Here is a 26,616-nt window from a genome sequence, read left to right on the forward strand (position 1 = left end):
ACAACACCACAAGAAAGCCAACAGAATTAACTAACCTTGTAAGAATGTGAAAGGAAGCCTGGTTTGTCATTGAACAAAGGCTAGAAACTCCAGTGACCCTGAAGAGATGGAAAGTGTTTTGCCCAGCTCCTGGGCACCTGGCTCCTGTCACATAGCTACAACCCCTCACAGCCCTCCATAGATCTGTGACCATCAGTCTCAGGCAATGCCCCAAGCCCCTCCATAGGTAGAGGACATGACCGGGGTCACATAGCCTCAAGACAGATCTCCATTTTAACGAGGTACCTAAAGGCCTAGAGGACTTAGCCAATATTCTCCTGTCTAGACATTCCTCCCTGCAAAAGGCATTATTTAACCTCAGGCCTGCCCTGTGAAGTAGGATACGGTTTTACTCATCCACGTTCCATCATGACAATAAATGCCTTAAAACCATAGACTGTCTCTTTTCCTCAGGATCTGCCATGGGGAGCAATGGAGAAGGCCTTCACCTATAGAGCCACCATCTAATCTTCTAAAGAAGGCTCTATCTATACTTCCAGTCATGGCTGCCATCAAGCCAAGCCTGCTGACACTGGGACTCAGTTGGAGCTCCCCTCTTTTCCTCCTCGGCCCCAGGCTAGATCCAGCACTCTGGCCTCCAATCCATTCTCAACTCTTTCATGGCTTCCAATGGCGCCTGTGTGCCCAAGAGCATGAGAACCAGATGGCCCCAGCCTCCTTGCAGTCCTGGGGAACCCCAAGCCAACTCTGGCTGTCCCTGGGACCTCAGGACATGCTCCTCCACCCCTGGAGCTGTGTCCTGTGGCTTCCTCATAGCCTGACATCCACCCAGTGACTGCATGGGATAAGCAGGGTCAAAAGTCCCACATCCTGCTTTCCTGATCTGCCAAGCCTTGTAGCAGAGCACATGCAAGACCACTAACCCTACATAACTTGGGTCCATAGGAACCAGCAACTAAAAAGCATAAATGGGGCAGACCTAGAGCCCCACGCATATGTAGTAGATGTGCAGCTTTGTCTTCATGTGAGTTTCCTAACAACTGGAGTAGGGTCCATCTCTGGCTCTGTTGCCTGCTTTTGGATCCCTCTTCCCTAACTGGGATGCCTTGTCTAGACAATACTAGAAGATGTGCTTAGTCCTACTACAACTTGATAGGCTCAGGCAGGCTGATAAGTGTGGGAATTTTCGCCTTCTTTGAGGAGAAAGGGAGGGTGGGCATAGGGAAAATGCAGATAAGAGTCAGGCATTGGGAAGAAATGAGGGAGAGAAGCTTTGGTCAGGATGCAATGTAAATTAATTAATTACTGTAAAATTACAGCAAGAAAATGACAACAGTTTGAAAACCTTAGATTGGATAGACTATAAACCTAGAGGAAAACCAGACATTATTATTTTGCTAAAGGAATATACCAATAAAATGACTCCTAATAACACTGTGGTAAACCAGAGATCAGCGCCTCACTCAGTCATCATCAGAGAAACTTCTTCCGGTGGATGGGAATGAATGCAGAGACCCACAATTGGGCAATGTGCAAGGGTGAGAGGATTTGGAACACTGTCCTAAATAGATTACCTTCACCAAATCCCTTCCCTCGCCATGTGGGGAGCTTTGTGCGAGAGGAGGTCGAACAGTGTCTCCAGACAAATTAGAACCAATAAACATAAGAACGCCCAGAGTCTGTGGCAGCATGCCCAGGGACCGAAGAAGTTCAAGGTTTTCTAATGAAATTATTTTTATTCAGTATGCTTTGATTATGGTTTCCCTTCCTCCAGTTCTAACTAGTTCCTGTTCCTTTCTTCTCCCATCTGGATATTCCTTTTTGTCTCTCATTAGGAAACAAAAAGGTATGTAAGGAATAATAATAATAATAATAATAATAATAATAATAATAATAATAATAACAACAACACAAAATTAAATAAACCAAAAACAAAGCTTGAAATAACACAGAAATAACAGAAGAAAAAAAGCCAACTATAAAGCACATGAAACATATATAGACATTGGTACACATTCAATGGTACACTTAGGATTCTCATAAAATCACAAAACCAGAAGATAAAGATCCCATGTGGTAACATTAAAAAATGTCCTGACACAACATTTCTTAATGTTGTCTCTTGACAATGCACCTCTAAAGATGCCATTGAGTATTTTTGTGTTGACTCCTTAGGGCTGAGCATGCAGAGACATTCCTTTTCACCTGTGGGCATCAGGCAGGCTGGGAGGTGTGGCTTTTGTAGGAGTAGGTTGCAGGAGCAAAAGCAATAGGCATCTTTGAGGTGACCCCTTCCAGAGCATACTTGTCAAGAAGAAACATGGTTGAGCAGGTGGTAGAGAATCAACTGTAGAGGTGGCCTCTAGATTTGTAGTTGAATGTGCTAACAGAAGTTAGCAGAAACAAATGATCCATACCAAATGGAGAACAAATCAGCACTTTTCTTGGTTAGGATGGTGCTTTGAAAGGGGGCCCATTTCGTCACTCCAGGTTTTGACAGCAGATGTAAATAAGGGCATGGAAAAGAAAGAATGGAAGTGAGTGATTCTTGGTTAGGGAGAAGGAGTTTTAGAGTAGATATGAGCAAATATCCAGAGACATTAGAATGTTTGAAAGCAGAGCAAAAATGAAGCAGACTGGCCATGGCCAGGGTTATCCCTCAGCAACAGAAAAGCAGAGGAGCTGTCTGGTAGTTGTGTTGGTAGTTTTTAAGAGAACTGAGCAGTTGCAGAATGACATGAGCTGTGATTTGGAACATCCTGGGAGCTAGCTAAGTTGGGTAGGTGAGAAGGGCCATGAGGCTGGTGTGGACTTTGAGATCTATAACAAGTATGTGCGAATAGGGACCAGAGAACTCTGGAGGCTAGCATGGAGTTTGGTATGTGGTTAGGCAATACAGAAACATGTTAACAGAGAGCATATGTCTAAGGTGGAAATTTCTGGTTTCTTTGGAGACTCAGTGTGTCATGTGATACTTTTCTGGAACTGTCTTGTGAGAGGGCATGTGATTTTTTTGGAAACAGACACGTGAGAGGATGTTTTGTTGAAGCAGACACATGAGAGTGCATGTGTTGTTTTGCCAGAACAGATGCTTGAGAGGGCATGTGACATTTATAAAGAGTATAAATGGAACCCCATAAATAATGAGAGAATTCTCTTGCATTGTTATGTTGTCTAAAACTTTGCTGGTCTTGGCTAGCTGTGTAGTGTTTAAACTTGTACATCAAATATGAAAAATCATTGTGGGAGGGGGCCTCCTGTAAAGCTGATTTTTGAGGTGGATGTACAAGTTTATATTCCCAGCAGCAGTTATTAAGTCTTCTTTTCCTGATTCATCACCAAGATTTTTTGTCAGTTTCTTTTAATTATTTTGTTGTTGATAGATTTTTTTTGCAATACATTCTGATCACAGTTCACCTCTTCAACTCCACCTAGATCCTCAGGATCTCCTCACCCAGTCAACTTCAAGTTAAGTCTTTTTCTCCCTCTCCTTCTTTTTCCTCTTTCCTTTCTCTTTTTTTCTCTTCCATCTTGTTTTTAGATGTAGAGACAAGGCTTTTATACAAATCTTTGGATGTCCTGGCACTCACTGTGTAAACCAGGGTGGCCTCAGACTCACAGAAATCCACAGGCCTCTGCTTCCCAAGTGTTGGGATGTCTACTTCTCTCACTCTTTTGAAAATGAGCAGGCATACGAATTCCAAGAGACTGCAAAATGTACAGGACCTTCATGGGTTTGTATCACACAGAATGCTTGAATGGAGAGAAGTAGACATGTACCACCAGTTAAGAAGATCTTGCAAATGAAAGCAGTTTTCTCCAAGGGAGTCTCATGGTGGGAAACAAAGTATTCTTAAGTGTAGGTAGACCATATCAAGTCCAAGTTAGTCCCTCCATCCCCACAAAGTGGAAGGCCCAATGACTCGGTAAAAGATGATAGTCTGGGTTCAGCTAGGCATGGCAGAATAAACAGGATATATCAAAGCTTGCTCTCAGGACTCCTCAGACCTTTGAAACTGTTTTCTGTCTTCCAAAAGAAACCACTCCCATTATTTTGGCTCTGGCAAAAGGGGCGTGTGTAGGTTTAGATTTTTCCAAGCCTATATTATTCAGGGTTCTACAACAATGCAACCTTCATTCTAGCCCACAGAACAGAGGTAGGGGGAAAAAAAGGTTTGTAGGAAAAGGGGGGTTGTGAGCCTGTTTATAAGTAGTTCTTTGGGGGTGATTCCATTCTTCATTGTTAGGATATCAGCAATCCAGTCCAATAGCAAACATCAAACATGAATCAGCAGCAGTGGTTCAAATCCAGCAGAAACTGCAGGGCTCTACTAAATCAGCAGATAAGGCAAGAATCAGCTGAAATACCATGTGAAGTTCTTTGACACACTTCTCACTATAAAATGAAGACCAGTGATGACCAGTGAAGACCAGCAAAGAACAGTGAAGACAAGTGAAGCACTGTCTCAGATATACTACTTTGGAGTACATACTCCAAAGAGTAACATGAAAGGGGATCCAAATTCCTTTTCCTTATTGATGCTGAAGAACTGAAATGGGAAATCAGGGGATTCTAGGCAAGAGAGCACAAGAGTGAAAACTCTACCCCCAAGTTCATTTTTATTGTTCCATTCCCCTTCATAATAAATTACAAATTTACATTTAATAAAGGGAGTCTGATTATTCATAGGCTAGCATATTCAAGGTTACATAAAACACAACAATGTTATTTTTCTTCTGAAAAACATCCGAGGTACAGGAACACAATTTATCCTAACTATTCTTCAGAAATTGGTGAAGGCCAAAGGCATTTGTGTGTTTCTTTTCACATTTTTGGTAGTCTTCATTTCCTTCTTGAGAAATAGCAGCATTATCTAGTTACATCCTTGTGCCCACAAATTCATTATGTCTTCATATAAGCTTAATTTAAACCCCTCAAGATTCTAAGTCAACATACCACTGAGATCCAAGTTCACTGCTTCACTATTCATAATAGTTAACGGATGGAACTAGGGCTAAAGAAAGTGTGGTTTTTTATACACAATAGGAGTTCATGTATCTATAACAAAAAGTAGAATCATGGTTATTGCAGAAAATGAATGGGATTGGGTGTTAGCATTTTCAGTAATTAAGTGAGACTTTGAATGGCACGTATTGTATATTTCCTCTTATATGTGAACCCAGGATTTAACTTTAATAATTTATAATTACTTTCTGTATGTTGTATGTTTGTAGTGCATGCATGTGTTGCATATATTCATAGGTACATCTATGCACATGTAGAGGAGTATGTATGATCAGTGTCTGGCCTATCAATATTATTCCCCTGAGACTTCAGTTCTTATTGAAACTAGAGTTTACCACTAAACTAGACTAGTTGCCAACCAACCTCAGTGACACTTCTTTGGGAAGTTCCATACTATAAGGTTGTAGATATGCATGGCCATCTCCAACTTCTTTACCTGAGATCTTTTAATAGCCCTTATGATAGTGTGGCCATCACACATACACAGATCCATCTCTGCAGGCACATATGTTAATTTTTGTGTATGTGTATATGAGTATGTTTATGGGGAAATATGGATCCTGAAACTCGAAAAAGCACCATAGGAAAAGAAGAAGACACCATAATCAAAGGTGATAGTTCATAGAACATGTATAGCATGCAAGCAGAAGCAGATGTTTGTAGAGAAGAAGGGTGCTATCAGGAGGTGGACAGGGGAATGAGGGAGAGGAGTGGGGGAAAAGAACAAGTAGGATAGAGTATATATGAAGATACCACAAGGAACTCTACTTTGTATGGTAATTACAGAAACAGTGGAAAGACTGCCTCTTCATGTGGCCCTAGCTTAACTTTTTCCCAACAATCCACTCAGTCTTGCAATCTAACCTATCTTTACTGCCTCTGTTAATACAAAAAGGATTTTTTTTTTTAAAAAACAGGAAGCCTCAGTGCTCTGAAGAAAACGCTGGAGTTAAGCAACATCACAAGTGAACCTAGCAGATATCTGAAAAACATTTCATCTAGTCACAAATATACATTTTTTCCTAGCAGCTGATGAAACTTGCACCAAAATTGCTCATATACTTGGACAGAAGGCAAGTCTCAAGAGATATAGGAAAATTGACATAACAGTTTCTATTCTATCTGACCATCATGGTTTAATGCTTGATATCAAGAACAGAAAGTATAAAAATTTAGGGAAACTGAACAACTCACCACTGAATAAAAAATGGAATCAGGAAATAATTTAAACGGATTTTATAATTCAATAAAAATAAAATGACAACATAACCAAACATATGCAACACAAAGAATGCAGATTTGAGAGCTCTAAGTGGCTACATCAAAAAATTGGAGAGATCTCACATTAGAAACTTAATAGCAAACCTGAAAGTATAGAATAAAAAGAAGAAATAACACCTAAAAGCAATATATGTCCAGAAATAATCAAATTTAGGGCTGAAATCAATAAAAACAAACAAACATACAAACAAGCAAAAATACATGCATACAAAAATATAATGCCTAAATAAAATGGAAGAGTGCACCCTGAAAATCAATGAGACTGATGAACCTTTGTCAAACTAACTAAAAGACAAAGAAATAAGATCTATGTAAAGAAAACTCAAGAGAGAAGATTGAAATTACAACAGATACTGAGGAAACCCAGAGAAACATAAGGATATACTTTACAATCTGTATTTTATTGAGCAGAAAAACCAAAAGAAATGGATGAATTTTATGCCTTTTTTCTTTTATTGCAAATAAATTCTCTCATAAAACCTACCCTGATTATAGTGCATCTTTTACTCTTTACTCCTCCAAGTTCCTCCTACCTTTCTTCCCTTTAGATGTACTGTTCTTTTGTCTCATTAGAAAAGATCAGGATTCTAAGAGGTAGCAACCAAACATGATAAATTAAAATATAATAAAATAAAGCAAAATCCACCATGTTAGGCTGGACAGTGCAACCCAACAGAATGAAATGACCCATAAAGCAGGCACAAGAAACAGAGACCTATTAGTTCATCCATTAAATTAGAAGCTGAAAGCTACAATATGCACAGAGAACCTAGTGCAGTCCTATATAGCCCCTGTGCCTGGTGCTTTATTCTCTTTGAATTCTTATGTATCTTGTCTAGTTGATTCAAAGGCCTTGTTTTCCTAGGGTCCTCCATCCCCTGTGGCTATTACACTATTCCCACTTCTTCTTGGGTTGGGACTTCCCTGAACTATAACAGAAAGGGTTTGATGGAGACATACCATTTAGGCTTTCTCTTTGCATAGTGTCTGCCTGTGGGTCCCTCTGCATCCGTTCTCAGGCTGCAAAAGGAAGCTTTTTGATAATCACTGAATAAAGCATTGATCTATAAGTGTAGCAGAATATCATTAGGGGTCATTTTCTTGATAGCGTTTGTTTGTTTTTCACACCAATAGTGCTTGCTTTTAAACTAGGTCTCTGGGCTATCTAGTCTCTGGTTCTTGGTCATCTAAGCAGTGTTGAGTTGAAACTTTTTGTCTTCCATTGTTAGGAGATATCATTAAGATCACATTCATATGCTTAAGGAAGTTTCCACTGCAGTAGATTTTCATACCATCCTTCAAATACCCCTTATTTCCAACTGCCTTTTCCTGCATTCTCTCCAACTTATATCTCTTTGACTCCATATCTGATCTTCCAGGAAGTTCCATTCCCCCCACCACCCTAAACCCCTTTTCTGTACTTAACCTCACTGGGTCTATTGATTGTAGCTTTGTTATAATTTCTTTAATGGCTGATATTTACATATGCATGAATTCATACCAAATTTATCTTTCTGAGTCTGGATTACCTTACTCAGATTAATTTTTTCTAGTTCTATTTATTTATCTGCAAATGTATGATGTCAATTTTTAAATAGATGATTAATAGTCCACCATGTAAATATACCATATTTTCTTTGTCTATTCTTCTGTTGAGTGTCATCTAGGTTGTTTCCTATTTCTGGACATTACAAATAAAGCTGCTATGAACATAGTTGAGGAAGTGTCCTTTTGGTAGGATGGAGCATCCTTTGGGCATAGACCAAAGAGTAGTATACCTGGGTCTTGAAGTATACGAATTCCCTATTTTTTGATGAGCCACCATTTTGATTTTCAGAGTGGCTATATGAGTTTTCATTGTCATGAGCAATGGAGGAGTTTTACACTTGCTGTATGTCTTTGCCAGTGTGACTGTCACTTTTGTTATTGATCTTAGCTATTCTGACATAAGATGGAATCTCAAAGTAGTTTTGATCTGTACTTTCCTGATAGCTAAAGATGTTGAATATTTAAGTGTTTTTCAGCCATTTGAGAATCTGATACTGATAATTCTTTGTTTAGATCTTTATCCAATTTTTAAAATGGGATTTAATGGGATTGTTGATGACTATTTTTTCAATACTTGAGTTCTTTATCTAATGTATAGTTGGTAAAAGTTTTTTCCTTATTCAGTGGTCTTCTGCTTTGTCCAAAAGATTATGTCCTTTGCTGAACAGAAGTATTTCAGTTTCATGAGTTCCAATGTATTAATTTTTGATCCTATTGCCTACAGTATCAGTGTTCTGTTTAGAAAGAAGTCTACTGTGCCAATGTGTTCACTGGTGCTCCCTACTTTATCTTCTATCAGGTTCAGTATGTCTGGTTTTATGTTGACATCTTTAATCTACTTGGACTTGATTTTTGTGCAGGGTAATAAATGTTATCTATTTGCATATTCTACATACAGAGGTTTAGTTTGATTTTTTTCCACTCATTTACTTTTTTATTTTGTGTATTCTGGCTCCTTTATTAAAAATCAGGTATCCATAGGAATGTGGATTTATGTCTGGAACTTTGATTTAATTCTCTTGATCAACAGGTCTACTTTAATGCCAATACTATGCTGTTTTTATTACTATAGTTATGTACTACATTTTGAAATCAGGAATGGTGATATTTCTAGAAATTCTTTTATGGCTCAGGATATTTGTTTTTTCCATATGAATTTGAGTATTGTCCTTTCAAGGTCTATAAAGAATTGTGTTGGGATTTTTATGGGGATTGCATTGAATCTGTAGATTGCTTGTGGCATGATGTCCATTTTTACTACATAAATACTACTGATTTATGATCATGTGAATTTTTTCCATCTTCTGATATCTTACTCAATTTATTTCTTTAAATACTTAAAGATTTTATCATACAGATCTTTTACTTGCTTGGATAAGAACATATTTAATATTATTTGTGGCTATAGTGAAGGATGCTGTTTCCCTGATTTCTTTCTTAGCTTATTTGCTATTTGTACATAAGAGGGCTACTGATATTTTTGAGCTAATCTAGTATCCAGCTACTTTGCTGAAGGTGTTTGTCGGTTGTAGGAGTTCTTTGGTAGATTTTTTTTTTTGTTGTTGCTATCTACACTATCATATCATCTCCAAATAGCAATACTTTGACTTGTTCCTTTTTAATTTGTGTACTTGATCTCCTTTAATTGTCTATTTGCTTTAGCTCAAACTTTAAAGACTGTACTGAATAGATATGGAAAGAGTGAACAGCCATGTCTTGTGTCTGATTTTAGTGGAATTGCTTTGAGTTCCTCGGCATTTAGTTTGATGGTGGCTATATCTTGCTTAAAATTGCATTTATTATGTTTGGTATGTCCTGATCTCTCTAAGACTTCTATTATGAAGGGGTGTTGAATTTTGTCAAAAGACTTTTCAGCATTTAATGAGATGATAATGGATTTTTCTTTCAGTTTGTTTACATGGTGGATTGCATTGACACATTTCCATATATCTCTAAGGTAAAGCATCCTGAATCATGATGGATGATCTCTTTCATGTGTTATTGGAATCAGTTTGCAAGCATTTTATTGAGTATTTTTGCATCTATGTTCCTAAGGGAAATTTTTTTGGAATTCTTTTTTTTGGGAGGGTGTCTTTATGTGATTTAGGTGATTGTGGTCTTGTAAAATGAATTGGCCAACATTCCTTTTGTGTTTATTTTATAGAATAATTTGAGGCAAAATAGTGTTAACTCTTCTTTGAAAGTTAGGTAGACCCTTCCAGCATTTTGCTGCATAGAAGAAACATGCCTTAATAACAAAGACAGACAGAAACTGCCTCAGAGTAAAAGACTAGAAAAAGGTCTTCCAAGCAAATGGTCCTCAGACACAAGCTGGAGTTGCCATCCTAATATCCAATAACGTAGACTTTAAATCAAAAATTATCAAATGAGATGAGGAAGGACACTTTATACATCAAAGGAAAAACCTACCAAAAGAAATTCTTAATTCTGAACATCTATGCCCCAAATGCACCCATACTTGTTAAAGAAATGTTACTAAACCATACATTGAACCTCACCCAATAATGGGGGGAAACTTTAACACCCTACTCTCATCAATGTACAGATCATAGAAACAGTATTGAAACAGAAACATAGTGAAACTAACAGAAGCTATGAACCAAATGGATTTAACAGATATCTATAGGATATTTCATCCTAAAACAAAAGAATATACCTTCTTCTTAGCACCTCGTGGTACTGTCTCCAAAATTGACCATGTAATTGGCACAAAACAGGCCTCAATTGATCCAAGAAGATTGAAATAATCCCATGCATCCTATCAGATCACTATGGCCTAAGGCTGATCGTCAATAACAACAAAAACAACAGAAAGCCCACATACATCTGGAAACTGAACAACTCTCTACTGAAAGATAATTTGGCCAAGGAAGAAATAAAGAGAAATTACAGACTTCCTGGAATTCAATGAAAATGATCATACAACATACCCAAAATTATGGGACAAATGAAAGCAGTGCTAAGAGGAAAATTCATAGCAGTAAGTGCCCTAATAAAAAAAATGGAGAGATTCTACACTAGCAACTTAACAGCACACTGGAAAGCCCTAGAAAGAAATGAAGCAAACACACTCAATGGAAGTAGAAGGCAGGAAGTAGTTAAACTCAGGGCAGAAATCAACAAATTGGAAACAAAGAGAATGATACAAGGAATCAACAAAACCAAAAACTGGTTCTTTGAGAGAATAAGCAAGATAGATAAACACCGAGCAAAACTAAGGAAAGAGCCCAGAGGCAGTATCCAAATTGACAAAATTGGAAATGAAAAAAGAGACATAACAACAGAAATGGAGGAAATTCAAAGAATCATTAGATCCTACTACAAAAGACTATATTTGACAAAACTGGAAAAAATATAGATGAAATGGATGATTTTCTAGATAAATATCACATACCAAATTTAAATCAAGAGCTGGTAAACATTCTAAACAGGTCCCTATCCCCTAAGAAAATAGAAGATGTCATTAAAACCCTCCCAACCAAAGAAGCCCATGGCCAGAAAGCTTTAGTGCAGAATTCTACCAGACCTTCAAAGAAGACCTAATACCATTATTCCTCAATACAACTTCACATTAAAATTATTGGAAAGATCAGGAGTTCAAGGCTCATACCTAAACACAATAAAAGCAATTTACTGCAAACCAACAGCGAATATTGAATTAAATGGAGATCTAATTGAAGCAATCCCTCTAAAATCAGGGAAAAGACAAGGATGCCCACTCTCCCCACATCTATTGTATACATTGGCACAGGGGGAAATTTCCTAAACATAACTCCAATGGCTCACATGCTAAGATCAAGAATTGATAAATGGGACTTTATGAAACTGGAAAGCTTATATAAGGCAAAGGACACTGTCAATAGGACAAATCAGCAACCTACTGGGAAAACAAATCTTCACTAACCTCACATCCAATAGAGGGGTTATATCCAAAATATATAAAGAACTTAAAAAGCTAAACAGCAGAAAAAAACAAACAAACAACCTAATCAAAAAATAGGGTATAGAACTAAACCGAGAACTAACAACAGAGGAATCTTGAATGGCCGAGAAGTTCTTAAAGAAATGTTTTGAGTTCTTCTTTTCAAATTTGTATCAGATAACCCAATCACAAAAGAACACACATGGTATATACTCCCTGATAAGTGGATATTAGCTCAGAAGCTTGGAATACCTAAGACATAATTCACAGAGCACATGAAGCTTAAGAAGAAAGACCAAAGTGTGGGTAGTTTGGTCCCTATTAGATAGGGTACACAATACCCATGGGAGGAAATACAGAGACATAATGTGGAGCAGAGATTGAACTAAAGACCATCCAGAAACTGCCCCACCTGGGGATCCATCCCACAAACAGTTACCAAACCTAGACACTATTGTGGATGCCAACAAGCACTTGCTGACAGGAGGTTGATATAGCTGTTTCCAGAGAGGCTCTACCAGTGCCTGACAAATACAGAGGGGGATGCTCTCAGTCAACCATTGAACTAAGCATAGGGTCCCCAATGGAGGAACTAAAGGAAGGACCCAAGAAGCTGAAGGGGTTTGCAGCCCCATAGGAGGAACAACAATATGAACCAACTAGTACTTCCAGAGCTCCCAGGGACTTAACCACCAACCAAAGAGTACACATGGAGGGAGCCATCCTCCACCCACATGGGTAGCAGAGAATGGCCTGGTTGGACATCAATGAGAGGAAAGGCCCTTGGAACTGGGAAGGCTTCTTGCCCCAGGATAGGGGAATGCCAGGTCAGGGAAGTGGGTGGGTTAGTGATCAGGGGGAGGGGAGATGGGATAGGAGGTTTTCCAAGGGGAAATGAGGAAATGGGATAGCATTTGAAATGTAAATAAAGAAAATATCTAATAAAAATAATAAAAAGAAATGTTTCAACTTGTCAGTGGTCAGGGAAATGCAAATCAAAGTGACCCTGAGATTCCACTTTACACCACTCAGAATGGCTAAGATCAAAACCTCAGGTGACAGCACATGGTGGAGAGGATGTGGAAAAAGAGAAACACTCCTCCATTGCTGGTGGTATTGCAAACTGGTACAAGCCCTCTGGAAATCAATCTGGAGATTTCTCAGAAAATTGGAAATATATCTATCTGAAGATCCAGCTATACTACTCTTGAACATATGCCCAAAGATACCCCACCATGCCACATGGGCATGTGCTCTACTATGTTCATAGCAGCCTTGTTTGTGATAGCTGAATCTGTAAACAACCCAGATGTCCTACACGGAAGAATGGATACAGAAAATGTGGTTCATTTACACAATGGAATACTACTCAGTTGTTAAAAATGAGGACATCTTGACTTTTGCAGGCAAATGGATGGAACTTGAAAATATCATCACAAGTGAGGTTACCGAGACCCAGAAAGAAAGCAATCACAGGAGGTAGGAGGGAGGGAGGAAAGGAGAGTCCTGGGTGGGAAAGGGAACAGGGAGAGGAAGAGGGGAACATGATCAGGTATTGGGCGTGGGGAAAATGACTGAAGTCTTGACAGCCAGCAGAAAGAATGGAAACAGGCAACCTCAAGAGTTAGGAAGTGGTGGTCTTGGGGCCCCTCAGAATGTACCAGAGAACTGGGAAGTGAAAGACTCTCAGGACTCAAAGGGAGGTACCTTAGATGAAATGCTCTACAGTGGTGAGAAGGTATGTAGAGCCCACTTCCATCAGAAAGATAGGGTATCAAGTGAGGGATGGGTTGCCATCCCATAGTCAAAAACTCATTCCTGGGCATATACCCAGAGGATTCCCCACCATGTAATAAGGATACATGCTCTACTATGTTCATAGCAGCCCTATTTATAATTGCCAGATACTGGAAAGAACCCAGGTATCCCTCAACAGAAGAGTGGATGCAAAAAATGTGGTATATCTACACAATGGAGTACTATTCAGCCATTAGAAACAATGAATTCATGAAATTCTTAGGCAAATGGATGGAGCTAGAGAACATCATACTAAGTGAGGTAACCCAGACTCAAAAGGTGAATCATGGTATGCACTCACTAATAAGTGGTTATTAACCCAGAAAACTGGAATACCCAAAACATAATCCACACATCAAATGAGATACAAGAAGAAAGGAGAAGTGGTCCCTGGTTCTGGAAAGTCTCAGTGAAACAGTATCCGGCAAAACCAGAACGGGGAACTGGGAAGGGGTGGGAGGGAGGACAGGGGAAGAGAAGGGGGCTTATGGGACTTTTGGGGAGGGGGGGGCTGGAAAAGGGGAAATCATTTGAAATGTAAATAAATTATATCGAATAAAAATAAAATAAAATAAAATAAAATATTTGTTAAACTATAAAAAAAAAGAAACTAAGTGCAAAAAAAAAAAAAAAAAAAAAAATAAACCTCTGACCCATATTTGGTCTTGTCTGAAAGAATGACAGGGACAAAAATGGAGAAGAGCCTGAGGAAAAGGAGATCCAGTGACAGGTCCAAAGTGAGATCCAGGTCAAGGGGAGGCCCCAAGGCCTGACACTATTTTTGAGGCTATGGAGTGCTCACAAGAAGGGACCTGTCATGTCTGTCCTCTGAAAGATGCAACAAGCAGCTGAAAGAGTCAGTTGTCAGTATTTACACCCAACCAATGGATAGAAGTTGGTGACCCCTATGGTTGAATTAGGGAAAGGCTAGATGAAGCTGAGGGGGAGGGTGACACTGTAGGTAGACCATTAGTCTTAACCTTGACCCCCAAGATTTTTCAGACAGTGGACAGTCAACCATGCGGCATAAAACAGCTGATATGAGGCTCCCAACATATATACAGCAGAGAACTGCTGATTCTGTCAGAGAAGATGCACCTAACCTTCAAGAGACTGGAGGCCCTGGGGAGTGGGGAGGTCTCATGGCTAATACCCACTTATCATTCAGTGTATACCATGTGTGTTCTTTTGTGATTGGGTTACATCACTCAGGACGGTATTTTCTAGTTCCATCATCTGCCTGAGAATTTTATGAAGTCATTGTTTTTAATAGCTGAGTAGTACTCCATTGTATAAATATACCACATTTTCTGTATCCATTCCTCTGTTGAAGGATATTTGGGTTCTTTCCAGCTTCTAGCTATTATAAATAAGGCTACTATGAACATAGAAGTGCATGTATCCTTGTTATACATTGGAGCATCTTTTGGGTATATGTCCAGGAGTGGTATAGCTTGATCCTCAGATAGTACTATGTCCTATATTCGAGGAACCTCCAGACAGATTTCCAGATTGATTTTACCAGCTTGCAATCCCATCATCAATGGAAGAGTGTTCTTCTTTGTCCAGATCCTCACCAGCATCTGCTGTCATTTGAATTTTTGATCTTAGCCATGCTGATTGGTATGAGGTAGAATTTTAAGGTTGTTTTGATTTGCACTTCCCTGTCTTTAGTTGTTTCTCAGCCCATCAAGTTTCTTTAGTTGAGAATTCTCTGTTTAGTTCTGTTCCCCTTTTTTTTTAATAGGGTTACTTGGTTATCTGGAGTCCACCTTCTTGAGTTCTTTGTATATATTGGGTATGGGCCTTCTATCAGACGTAGGATTGGTAAAGATCTTTTCCCAATCTTTTGGTTGCTGTTTTGTCCTATTGACAGTGTCTTTTGCCTTACAGAAGCTTTGCAGTTTTATGAGGTCCCATTTGTCTATTGTTGATCTTAGAGCATAAGCCATTTATGTTCTGCTCAGGAAAATTTCCCCTGTGACCATGTGTTTGAGCCTTTTACCCACTTTATCTTCTGTTATATTCAGTGTATTTGGTTTTATGTAGAGGTCATCAATCCACTTTGACTTGAGGTTTGTACAAGGAGATAAGAATGGATAAATTTTCATTCTTCTACATATTGACTGTCAGTTGATCCAGCACCATTTGTTGAAAATGCTTTCTTTTTTCCACTGGATGGTTTTAGCGTCTTTGTCAAACTCAAGTGACCATAGTTGTGTGGGTTCATTTCTGGGTCTTCAATTTCATTGATCTACCTGCCTGTCACTGTACCAATACCATGCAGTTCTTTTTGTTTAATCACGATTGCTCTGTAGTATAGCTTGAGATCAGGGATGGTGATTCCCCAGAAGTTCTTTTACTGTTGAGAACTGTTTTTGCTATCCTGGGTTTTTGTTATTCCAAATGAATTTGAAAATTGCTCTTTCTAACTCTATGAAGAACTGAGTTGGAATTTTGATGGTGATTGCATTGAATCTGTAGATTACTTTCAGTAAGATGGCCATTTTTACTATATTTATCCTGCCAATCCATGAGCATGGGAGATCTTTCCATCTTTTAACATATTCTATTTCTTTCTTCAGAGACTTGAAATTCTTGTCATGCAGATCTTTTACTTGTTTGGTTAGAGTAACAACAAGATATTTTATATTGTGTGTCACGCCCACCCTCGCCAGCAAAGAGGATGCAACGCCAGGGAGTTTCTTCCTTCTTATGGTTTATTCGGGAACCTTGAATTAAGGTTATTTCTTCTTTTGGCGGCCCTGAGCCCTCTCCCTGCCTCACCTTATATAGCCTACTCAGCCCCGTCTGCCAAGAGTGAAAGCCAGCTGCTTCCTCATTGGTGAACTAAGTAAGTTCTTCATTAGCATGTAAGTGTGATAAGAAATACAGCACACTGCGCATGTACTAAAGTAATTTACTACCAGGGAGCTGCATGTGGCCAGCACCATCTTGTAATAGAGATGAACAAAAGGTGGTTTACTACAATTGTGTGCAAAGTGTGTTGTTTCCCTAATTTCTTTCTCAGCCTGTTTATCCTTTGAGTAGAGGAAGACAACTGATTTGTTTGAGTTAATTTTTATTCACCCACTTTTTTAAAGTTGTTTATCAGGTTTAGCAGTTCTCTGGTGAGTTTTGGGGGGTTATTTAAGTATACTATCATATAATCTGAAAATAGTAATATTTTTACTTCTTCCTTTCCCATTTGTATCAATTTGATGTCCTTTTGTTGTCTAATTGCTCTAGGTAGAACTTCAGGTACTATGTTCAATAGACAGAGATTGGACAGCATTGTCTAGTTCCTGATTTTAGTGAGATTGCTTCAAGTTTCTCTCCATTTAGTTTGATGTTGTGTGGGTTTAATTTAATTTAATTTTATTTTATTTTGTATATACTTCCTTTCTTTTTTTTTTGTTTAGAAGAGAGATGGAAATTAAAGTTATGTAGTTGGGTGAGTAGTGTGTTGGGGAGGATCCTTATGGTTTCACTACAGGGGGAAAATATGTTCAGAATAGAATAGAAATATGGAAAAATATTCTGAATAAATAAAAAATCCAAAAAACCTGAAATTTGCATTTTTGGTATGTGAGTAAGTAGTTAGGAAGCAAAAAATCCAAAATAAAATTTTCAGTTTTATAGATAATCTTATTTTAAGTTTTGTGAAATTGTATAGATTATATAATATAAAACACATCATTTAATACTTTACATGTTTATATTATTTTTAGCATTTAAATAATATTTTAAAAATTTATATAGAAAACTTACAGTATCAGTATATAAAATTGCAAAACACTGTCATGCAAAAAACATCAAGAAAAATATGTAATATAATATGAAAACGTCTTTTTCATCCTCTTACATCACTCAGATCTCCACCAACTCATCACTCACTCAACTCCATCCCTTTTCTTTCTCTGTTTAAAAACAAGCAAACAAACCTGAAAACAAAACCCCAAGAAACACACACGTGCACACACCACACACACACACACACACACACACACAAACACACACACACTAGCTAAAGACCAATACAAAACAAGTGCCCAAACAAAAAAATATTATATAAACAGATAGATTTTTAAGAAATCTATCCAAGTGCCATTGAGTTTCCTGGGTATAAAGCCTGCCCTGAAGTGAGCTTCCATTGGGAAAAAAACTACTTTTTCCTTTATAAGAGGGTGTCTATTGCAGATAGCTTCTTGGAATAGAGGGTAGCTCAAACAAGATTTGTGTTGCTACATGTAGTTCAAAGTGTTACAATTATATCTATCTCACCTCTGTAATTCCGGTGGCCCATTCTATCATGTCCTCAGATAAAGATAATTGTTTTCCACGTGGACCATATGGGGAAAACTGTCCAACTTTCACCTTAAGTTGAAGACCTTCTGGAAAGTTCCAGTAATTGAGAATGTCGTACTCTGCATTCAGTTTCATTTTCTCATCCAAATTCACTTGTTCTCCAGCAGGATTTGTAAACTGCATGTTCTTCAGAAAAGGGTGCAGCTTAAAAAGATAGATTATGCATTACCTTATGATGAAGTTAGTTCCAGAGTGAAGACAAATACCCCAAATCTTAGGAATAGTCTCTTATTATTTAAATCTTTGGTGCATAAGGCAAATTTAATACAGGTATAAAAACATGTAGGACAAATGGCAGCCTATGGATAACTAGTGGTGTAATATTTCTGAAAATGTCAGTCCAACAGACAATTCTTAATTACACACCAAAATGATTAGCAAATGAATGAAAGTCAGGCAATTGTCAGTTTGTCTAAGAAAAGTTAGCCTCATGTATTTATTTTCAGGATTAACCTGTCCTGGTTTGCTTTCAGTTGCTTTTTAAAAGCTTACAGGTTACAGTACTGAAGGCCATGGAAAGCCAAAGCAAGAATTCAAGCCAGGGCACCTGGATGCCAGAGAGATCTAACAGACAGCGCCAGCTACAGAGACATAGCCCGAGGCTAACATCCCTTGGGTCTCAGCCTGTCAGGCTTTTGGGTCTCAGTTTGTCATGCTTTTGCCTACACCCAGGGCCTGAGAAGCTCTGCAGGCCACCGGTATGCCAACTCTGTCAGGGGTCGTTTGCCCTGCAGAGTGATCAGCACTTGGAAAAGGTCCCTGCAGCATCTGCCATGTTTGCTCACTGTCAAAGCAGAAAGCTAGAAGATCCTGGGCAGATCTCATGCAGAGTCTAAGAGAACACAAATGCCAGCCAAAACTACTATACCCTGCAAAACTTGCAATCATCATAGATGGAGAAACCAAGATATTCCATGACAAAACCAAGTTTACTCAATATCTTTCCACAAACCCAGCCCTACAAAGGATAATAGGAGGAAAACACCAATACAAGGAGGGAAACTTCACCATGGATAAATCAAGATAGTAACCTTCTTTCATCAAACCCAAAAGAAGATATAAAATCAAATCAAATATAAAATATAAACCAATCAAATATAAAAAATAACATAAAAATGACAGGAAGTAATAATCACTATTTCTTAATATCTCTTAACATCAATGAACTCAATTCCCCAATAAAAAGGCATAGACTCATTCTGATTTGGAGGTGGCAGTGGCAGAGGTGGCAGCAGCAGCTGTCCACCAGAAGGGCCATCAGCAGTGGAACCAAGGTGACAGGGTCCTGGCAGGCTCTGAGCCCGCTACCACTGACCGTCGCTGGCCAGCCCAGCTTCAAGCGGCAGCAAATTTACCGTGCCTTTCACCACACTAAAGCCACATCAGAACACTGCCTCCCACCAGTCAGTTAATAGAGACTCTCCACCATCTTGGATCTCAGACAGCCCAAGGTACGCAGACTTAGCCCAAGGCCAACATTGCAGGGGTCTAAGCCCAACAGGAGTTGGCCTGTACCCAGGCCCTGGGCTGTTCGGGGGGCCATCGGTGTGCCAACTCGGCCAGGAGGTTATTTGCCCAATAGTCTGCTCTGGCGTGCATGCATGCCGCCATTTTGGCTACGGGACACCAGAGAGTTCTAGCAGGCAAAGCCAGCTAACAGTCATAGCCCGAGGCTAACATAGTGGGGGTCTACGCCCGGCAGGTGTTGGATTGAACCCAGGCCCTGGGCTGTCCGGTGTGCCAACCCAGTCAGGAGGTTGTAGGCCAGGCAGACTCCCCTGGCACTTTCAGGGAGCATGCGCATGCTGCCATCTTGGTTACCAGACAGAATCAGTTAGCAGTCATAGCCCGAGGTGAACATTGCTCGGGCCTAAGCCTGCCAGGCTTTTGACTAATCTCAGGGCCTGAGCAGCTAGGCTAGTCTTGTGTGCACCAACTCGATTGGGGGAATGGCTGCCCAGCAGTGATCAGCACTCTGCTGATTCCCACAGAAAAGGTCCCTGCAGCCTACACCATCAGCACTCCCTGAAGGAGCAAACGGGCACTACCTGGTTCACAGACACAATCTGGGGCAAGGCATACTACGGCTCCAAGGGCACCTAAGAGGAGGGCAGCATATTAGCAATCTGTGACAGGGGAAACCTGGCCATCCTGTGTTGCGGAAATAGTTCTATAGCCTCACAGGAGGCTCAAACATCAGCCAGAGACAAGACCAACTAACTTCAGAGATAACAAGATGGCAAAGGTAAAATGGAGGAACGCTACTAACAGAAATCTAGGCTATATGGCAGCACCTGAACTAAACTCTCCAACATCAGCAAGTCCTGGATACGCCAACACTCCAGAAAACCAAGGTTTGGATTTAAAATCTCTGGTCATGATGCTGCTAGAAGATCACAAAAAGGACATAAATGAATCTCTTAAAGAAATATAGGGGAACATTATTAAGCTAGAAACCCGTATAATGGAAACACAAAAATCACTTAAAGAAATTCAGAAGAATAAGTCTCAAGAGATAGAAGCCAATAAAGAAGAAACACAAAAAAGACTTAAAGAAGTGCAGGAGAAAGTGAGTCAAATGGCAGAAGTCATGAAAGAGGAAACACAAAATCTCTTAAATAATTAAAGGAAAACACAAACAAATGAAGGAACTGAGCAAAACCATCCTGGATCTAAAAAGAGAAGTAGAAACAACTAAGAAATCACAAAGGAAGACAACTTTGGAGATAGGAAACCTAGGGAAGAAATCAGGGGCTATATCAACAACAGAATACAAGAGATGGAAGAAAGAATCTCAGATGCCAAAGATACCATAGAAACCATTGACTCAACTGTCAAAGAAAATGCAAAATGCAAAAAGCTTGTATCCCAGAACATCCAGGAAATCCAGGACACAATGAGAAGACCAAACCTAGGGATTATAGGTATAGATGAGAGTGAAGATTTACAACTGAAAGGGCCAGCAAATATCTTTAACAAAATTATGGAAGAAAACTTCCCTAAATTAAAGAGAAAGATGCCCATGAATATACAAGAAGCCTACAGAACTCCAAATAGACTGGACCTGAGCAGAAATACCTCTCGTCACATAATAATCAAAACCCCAAATGTACTAAACAAAGAAAGAATATTAAAGGCAGTAAGAGAAAAAGGCCAAGTAACATATAAAGAAAGACCTATCGGAATCACACCAGACTTCTCACCAGAGACCATGAAAGCTAGATGATCCTGGGAAGATCTCATGCAGATTCTAAGAGAACACAAATGTCAGCCAAGACTACTATACCCAGCAAAACTCTCAATCAACATAGATGGAGAAACCAAGATATTCCATGACAAAACCAATTTATACAATATCTTTCCACAAACCCAGCTCTACAAAGAATAATAGGATGAAAACTCCAATACAAAGAGGGAAAGTACACCCTGGAAAAAGCAAGATAGTAACCTTCTTTCATCAAACCCAAAAGAAGATAACCACTCAAATACAAAAATAACATCAAAAATGACAGGAAGTAATAATCACTATTCCTTAATTTCTCTTAACATCAATGGACTCAATTCCCCAATAAAAAGACATAGACTAACAGACTGGATAAGGAAACAGGACCCTACATTTTGCTGCATACAGGAAACACACCTTAGTGTCAAAGACAAAAACTATCTTAGAGTAAAAGACTGGAAGACAATTTTACAAGCCAATGGTCTCAGGAAATGAGCCGGAGTAGCCATTCTAATATCAGATAAAATTGACTTTCAACCTAAAGTCATCAAAAGAGGCATGGAAGGACACTTCTTCCTGGTCAAAGGAAAAATCCACCAAGAAGAACTTTCAATTCTGAACATCTATGCGCCGAATGCAAGGGCACCCTCATTCATAAACGAAACTTTACTAAAGCTCAAAGCACACATTGCACCTAACACAATAATTGTGGGTGACTTCAACACTCCACAATCCTCAATGGACCGATCAGGAAAACAGAAGCAGGGACACAGTAAAACTAAACAGGGACACAGTGAAACTAATTGAAGCTTTGGACCAATTAGAGTTAACAGATATATAGAGAACATTTCACCCTAAAGCAAAAGAATATTCGTTTTTCTCAGCACCTCATGGTACCTTCTCCAAAATCAACCATATAATTGGTCACAAGACAGACCTCCACAGATATAAGATGATTGTACTAATCCCATGCTTCCTGTCAGATCACTATGGAGTAAGAGTGGTTTTCAATAGCAACAAAAACAACAGAAAGCCCACATACACATGGAGGCTGAACAATACTCTACTCAATGACACCTTGGCCAAAGAAGAAATAAAGAGATCAGAGACTTTTTAGAATTTAATGAAAATGAAGGCACAACGTACCCAAATCTTTGGGACACAATGAAAGCAGTGCTAAGAGAAAAACTAATAGCCCCGAATGCCTCCAAAAAGAAATGGGAGAGAGCATACACTAGCAGCTTAATGGCATACCTGAAAGCCCTGGAACATAAAGAAGCTAATTCACCCAGGAGGAGTAGAAGGCAGGAAATCATCAAACTCAGGGCTGAAATCAATCAAGTGGAAACAAAGAGAACCATACAAAGAATCAATGAATCCAGGAGCTGGTTCTTTGAGAAAATCAACAAGATAGATAAACCCTTAGCCAGTCTGACCAAAGCGCACAAAGAAAGTATCCAAATAAACAAAATTAGAAATGAAAAGGGAGATATAACAACAGAAACTGAGGAAATTCAAAAAATCATCAGATCCTACTACAAAAGCCTATACTCAACACAAATGGAGAATCTGGAGGAAATGGACAATTTCCTAGACAGATACCAAATACCAAAATTAAATCAGTATCAAATATATCATCTAACAGTCTCATAACCCAGAGAAAAATAGAAGGGGTCATAGAAAATCTTCCAACTAAAAAAAGCACAAGCCCAGACAGTTTTAATGCAGAATTCTATCAGACCTTCAAAGAAGACCTAACACCAATATTCTTCAAACTATTCCACAAAATAGAAACAGAAGGAACACTACCCAATTCGTTCTATGAAGCTACAATTACTCTGATACCAAAACCCACACAAAGATCCAACAAAGAAAGAGAACTTCAGACCAATTTCCCTTATGAACCTCCATGCAAAAATAATAAAATTCTTGCCAACCAAATCCAAAACACATCAAAACCATCATTCACCATGATCAAGTAGGGTTCATCCCAGGGATGCAGGGATGGTTAATATATGGAAATCCATCAATGCAATCCACTACATAAAAAACTCAAAGAATGAAACCACATGGTCATTTCATTAGATGCTGAAAAAACATTTGACAAAATTCAACATCCTTTCATGCTAAAAGTCTTGGAAAGAACAGGAATTCGAGGCCCATACCTAAACATAGTAAAAGCAATATACAGCAAACTGGTAGCCAACATTAAACTAAATGGAAAGAAATGTGAAGCATTCTCACTAAAATAAGGGACTAGACAAGGCTGCCCCCTCTCTCCATATCTTTTCAATATAGCACTTGTTGTACTAGCTAGGGCAATTAGACAACATAAGGAGGTAAAAGGGATACAAATTGGAAAGGAAGAAGTCAAACTATCACTATTTGCAGATGATATGATAGTATACTTAAGTGACCCAAAAACTCCACCAGAGAACTCCTTCAGCTGATAAACAACTTCAGCAAAGTGGCTGGTTATAAAATCAACTCAAGCAAATTAGTAGCCTTCTTATACTCAAAGGATAAGCAGGCTGAGAAAGAAATTAGGGAAATGACACCCTTCACAATAGCCACAAACAATATAATGTGTTTTGGTGTGACTCTAACCAAATAAGTGAAAGATCTGTATGACAAGAACTTCAGGTGTCTGAAGAAGGAAATTGAAGTAGACCTCAAAATGGAAAAATCTTCCATGCTCATGGACTGGAAGAATTAATATAGTTAAAATAGCCATCTTGCCAAAAGCAATCTACACATTCAATGCAATCCCCATCAAAATCCCAACTCAGTTCTTCATAGAGTTAGAAAAAGCAATTCTCAAATTCAACTGGAATAACAAAAAACACAGGATAGCTAAAACTATTCTCAACAGTAAAAGAACTTCTGGAGGAATCAGTATCCTGGACCTCAAGCAATACTACAGAGCAAGTGTTTAAAAACTGCATGGTATTGGTACAGTGATAGGCATGTGGATCAATGTAATAGGATTGAAGACCCAGAAATGAACCCACACACCTATGGTCACTTGATCTTTGACCAAGGAGATGAAAACATCCAGTGGAAAAAAGATAACCTTTTCAACAAATGGTGCTGGTTCAACTGGAGGTCAGCATGCAGAAGAATGCGAATTGATCCATTCTTTTCTCCTTGTACTAAGCTCAAGTTCAAGTGCATCAAGGACCTCCACATAAAGGCAGACACACTGAAACTAATAGAAAAGAAACTGGGGAAGACTCTTGAGGACATGGGCACAGGGGTAAAGTTGCTGAACAGAACACCAATAGCTTTTGCTATAAGATCAAGAATTGACAAATGCGACCTCATAAAATTACAAAGTTTCTGTAAGGCAAACGACACCGTCAAAAGGAGAAAACGGCAACCAACAAATTGGGAAAAGATCTTCACCAACCCTACATCTGACAGAGGGCTAATATCCAATATATACAAAGAACTCAAGAAGGTAAACCCTAGAAAACCAAATAACCCTATTAAAAACAGAGTACAGAGCTAAACAAAGAATTTTCACCTGAAGAACTTTGGATAGCTGAGAAGCACCTTAAGAAATGTTTAACATCATTAGTCATTAGGGAAATGCAAATCGAAATAACCCAGAGATTTTACCTCACACCAGTCAGAATGGCTAAGATTAAAAACTCAGGAGATATCAGGTGTTGGTGAGGATGTGGAGAAAGAGGAACACTCCTTCACTGCTGGTGGGATTGCAAGCTGGTACAACCACTCTAGAAATCAGTCTGGCCGTTCCTCAGAAAACTGGGCACGACACTTCCAGAGGACCCTGCCCTATCACTCCTGGGCATATACCCAGAGGATTCCCCAGCATGAAATAAGGATACATGCTCCACTATGTTCATAGCAGCCCTATTTATAATAGCCAGAAGCTGGAAAGAACTCAGATGTCCCTCCATGGAGGAATGGACACAAAAAAAATGTGGTACACACACACACACACACACACACACACACAATGGAGTACTATTCAACCATTAGAAACAATGAATTCCATAAAACCAGACACTCTGAAGCTAATAGAAAAGAAACTGGGGAAGGCCCTTAAGGACATCGGTACAGGGAGAAAGTTTCTGAACAGAACACCAATAGCGTATGCTCTAAGATCAAGAATTGACAAATGGGACCTCATAAAATTACAAAGTTTCTGTAAGGCAAAGGACAGCATCAAGAGGACAAATTGGCAACCAACAAATTGGAAAAAGATCTTCACCAATCCTACATCAGATAGAGGGCTAATATCCAATATATATAAAGAACTCAAGAAGTTAGACTCCAGAAAACCAAACAACCCTATTAAAAATGGGGTACAGAGTTAAACAAAGAATTCTCACCTGAAGAATTTCGGGTGGCGGAGAAGCATCTTAAAAAATGCTCAACTTCATTAGTCATTAGGGAAATGCAAATCAAAACAACCCTGAGATTTCACCTTATACCAGTCAGAATGGCTAAGATTAAAAACTCAGGAGACAGCAGGTGTTGGCGAGGATGTGGAGAAAGAACACTCCTCCACTGCTGGTGGGGTTGCAAATTGGTACAACCACTCTGGAAATCAGTCTGGCGGTTCCTCCGAAAACTGGGCACCTCACTTCCAGAAGATCCTGCTATACCACTCCTGGGCATATACCCAGAGGATTCCCCACCATGTAATAAGGATACATGCTCTACTATGTTCATAGCAGCCCTATTTATAATTGCCAGATGCTGGAAAGAACCCAGGTATCCTTCAACAGAAAAGTGGATGCAAAAAATGTGGTATATCTACACAATGGAGTACTATTCAGCCATTAGAAACAATGAATTCATGAAATTCTTAGGCAAATGGATGGAGCTAGAGAACATCATACTAAGTGACGTAACCCTGACTCAAAAGGTGAATCATGGTATGCACTCACTAATAAGTGGATATTAACCTAGAAAACTGGAATACCCAAAACATAATCCACACATCAAATGAGGTACAAGAAGAAAGGAAGAGTGGCCCCCTGTTCTGGAAAGACTCAGATACTTAACTTTCAAGAAATGATAAATAAAAGCTGCATACTAGGAATGACCAAAAAGGTGGTTTACATTTCCTGTAATGTCAGGATTTTATGTGGGAAGCTGAGGTCTTCTGTTTGAGCATAGTTTAAAACTTCTGAAGCTTAGGAGTGGAATGTCAGTTGGTACAAAATTAAAGATAATGATGTCTAATCTTTTAGGCATTTTAATACCAATAGTTCAGTAGGGTGAGTAGAGCACCCTTCCATTTCCATAGCTCACTGTTGATATAGCTAGCATTTTGCAGATCCAGCAAAAGTAACTTCAGCTTCTATGAGTTCAAGATTGCCACAATTATATTCTTAGAAGATGGCATTTTCCAGTATTTCTCCATGTCTTCCACATCCAATATTCTTTCCATAC

The 26,616-nt window shown here is 39.0% G+C and overlaps 1 protein-coding gene across 1 annotated transcript in view; it reads right to left on the minus strand.

Annotated features, from left to right (window-relative positions):
* The window catches only part of LOC127672681 (vomeronasal type-2 receptor 116-like), a 101,249-nt gene that overhangs the window by 21,565 nt on the left and 53,068 nt on the right, over positions 1-26,616 (minus strand). The window contains exon 4 of the mRNA XM_052167978.1: positions 17,880-18,107. Coding sequence (XP_052023938.1) covers positions 17,880-18,107 — 228 coding nt within the window. The remainder of the gene's footprint in view (positions 1-17,879; positions 18,108-26,616) is intronic.

This window comes from Apodemus sylvaticus, chromosome 22 (assembly GCF_947179515.1).
Source record: "Apodemus sylvaticus chromosome 22, mApoSyl1.1, whole genome shotgun sequence".
NCBI lineage: Eukaryota > Metazoa > Chordata > Mammalia > Rodentia > Muridae > Apodemus > Apodemus sylvaticus.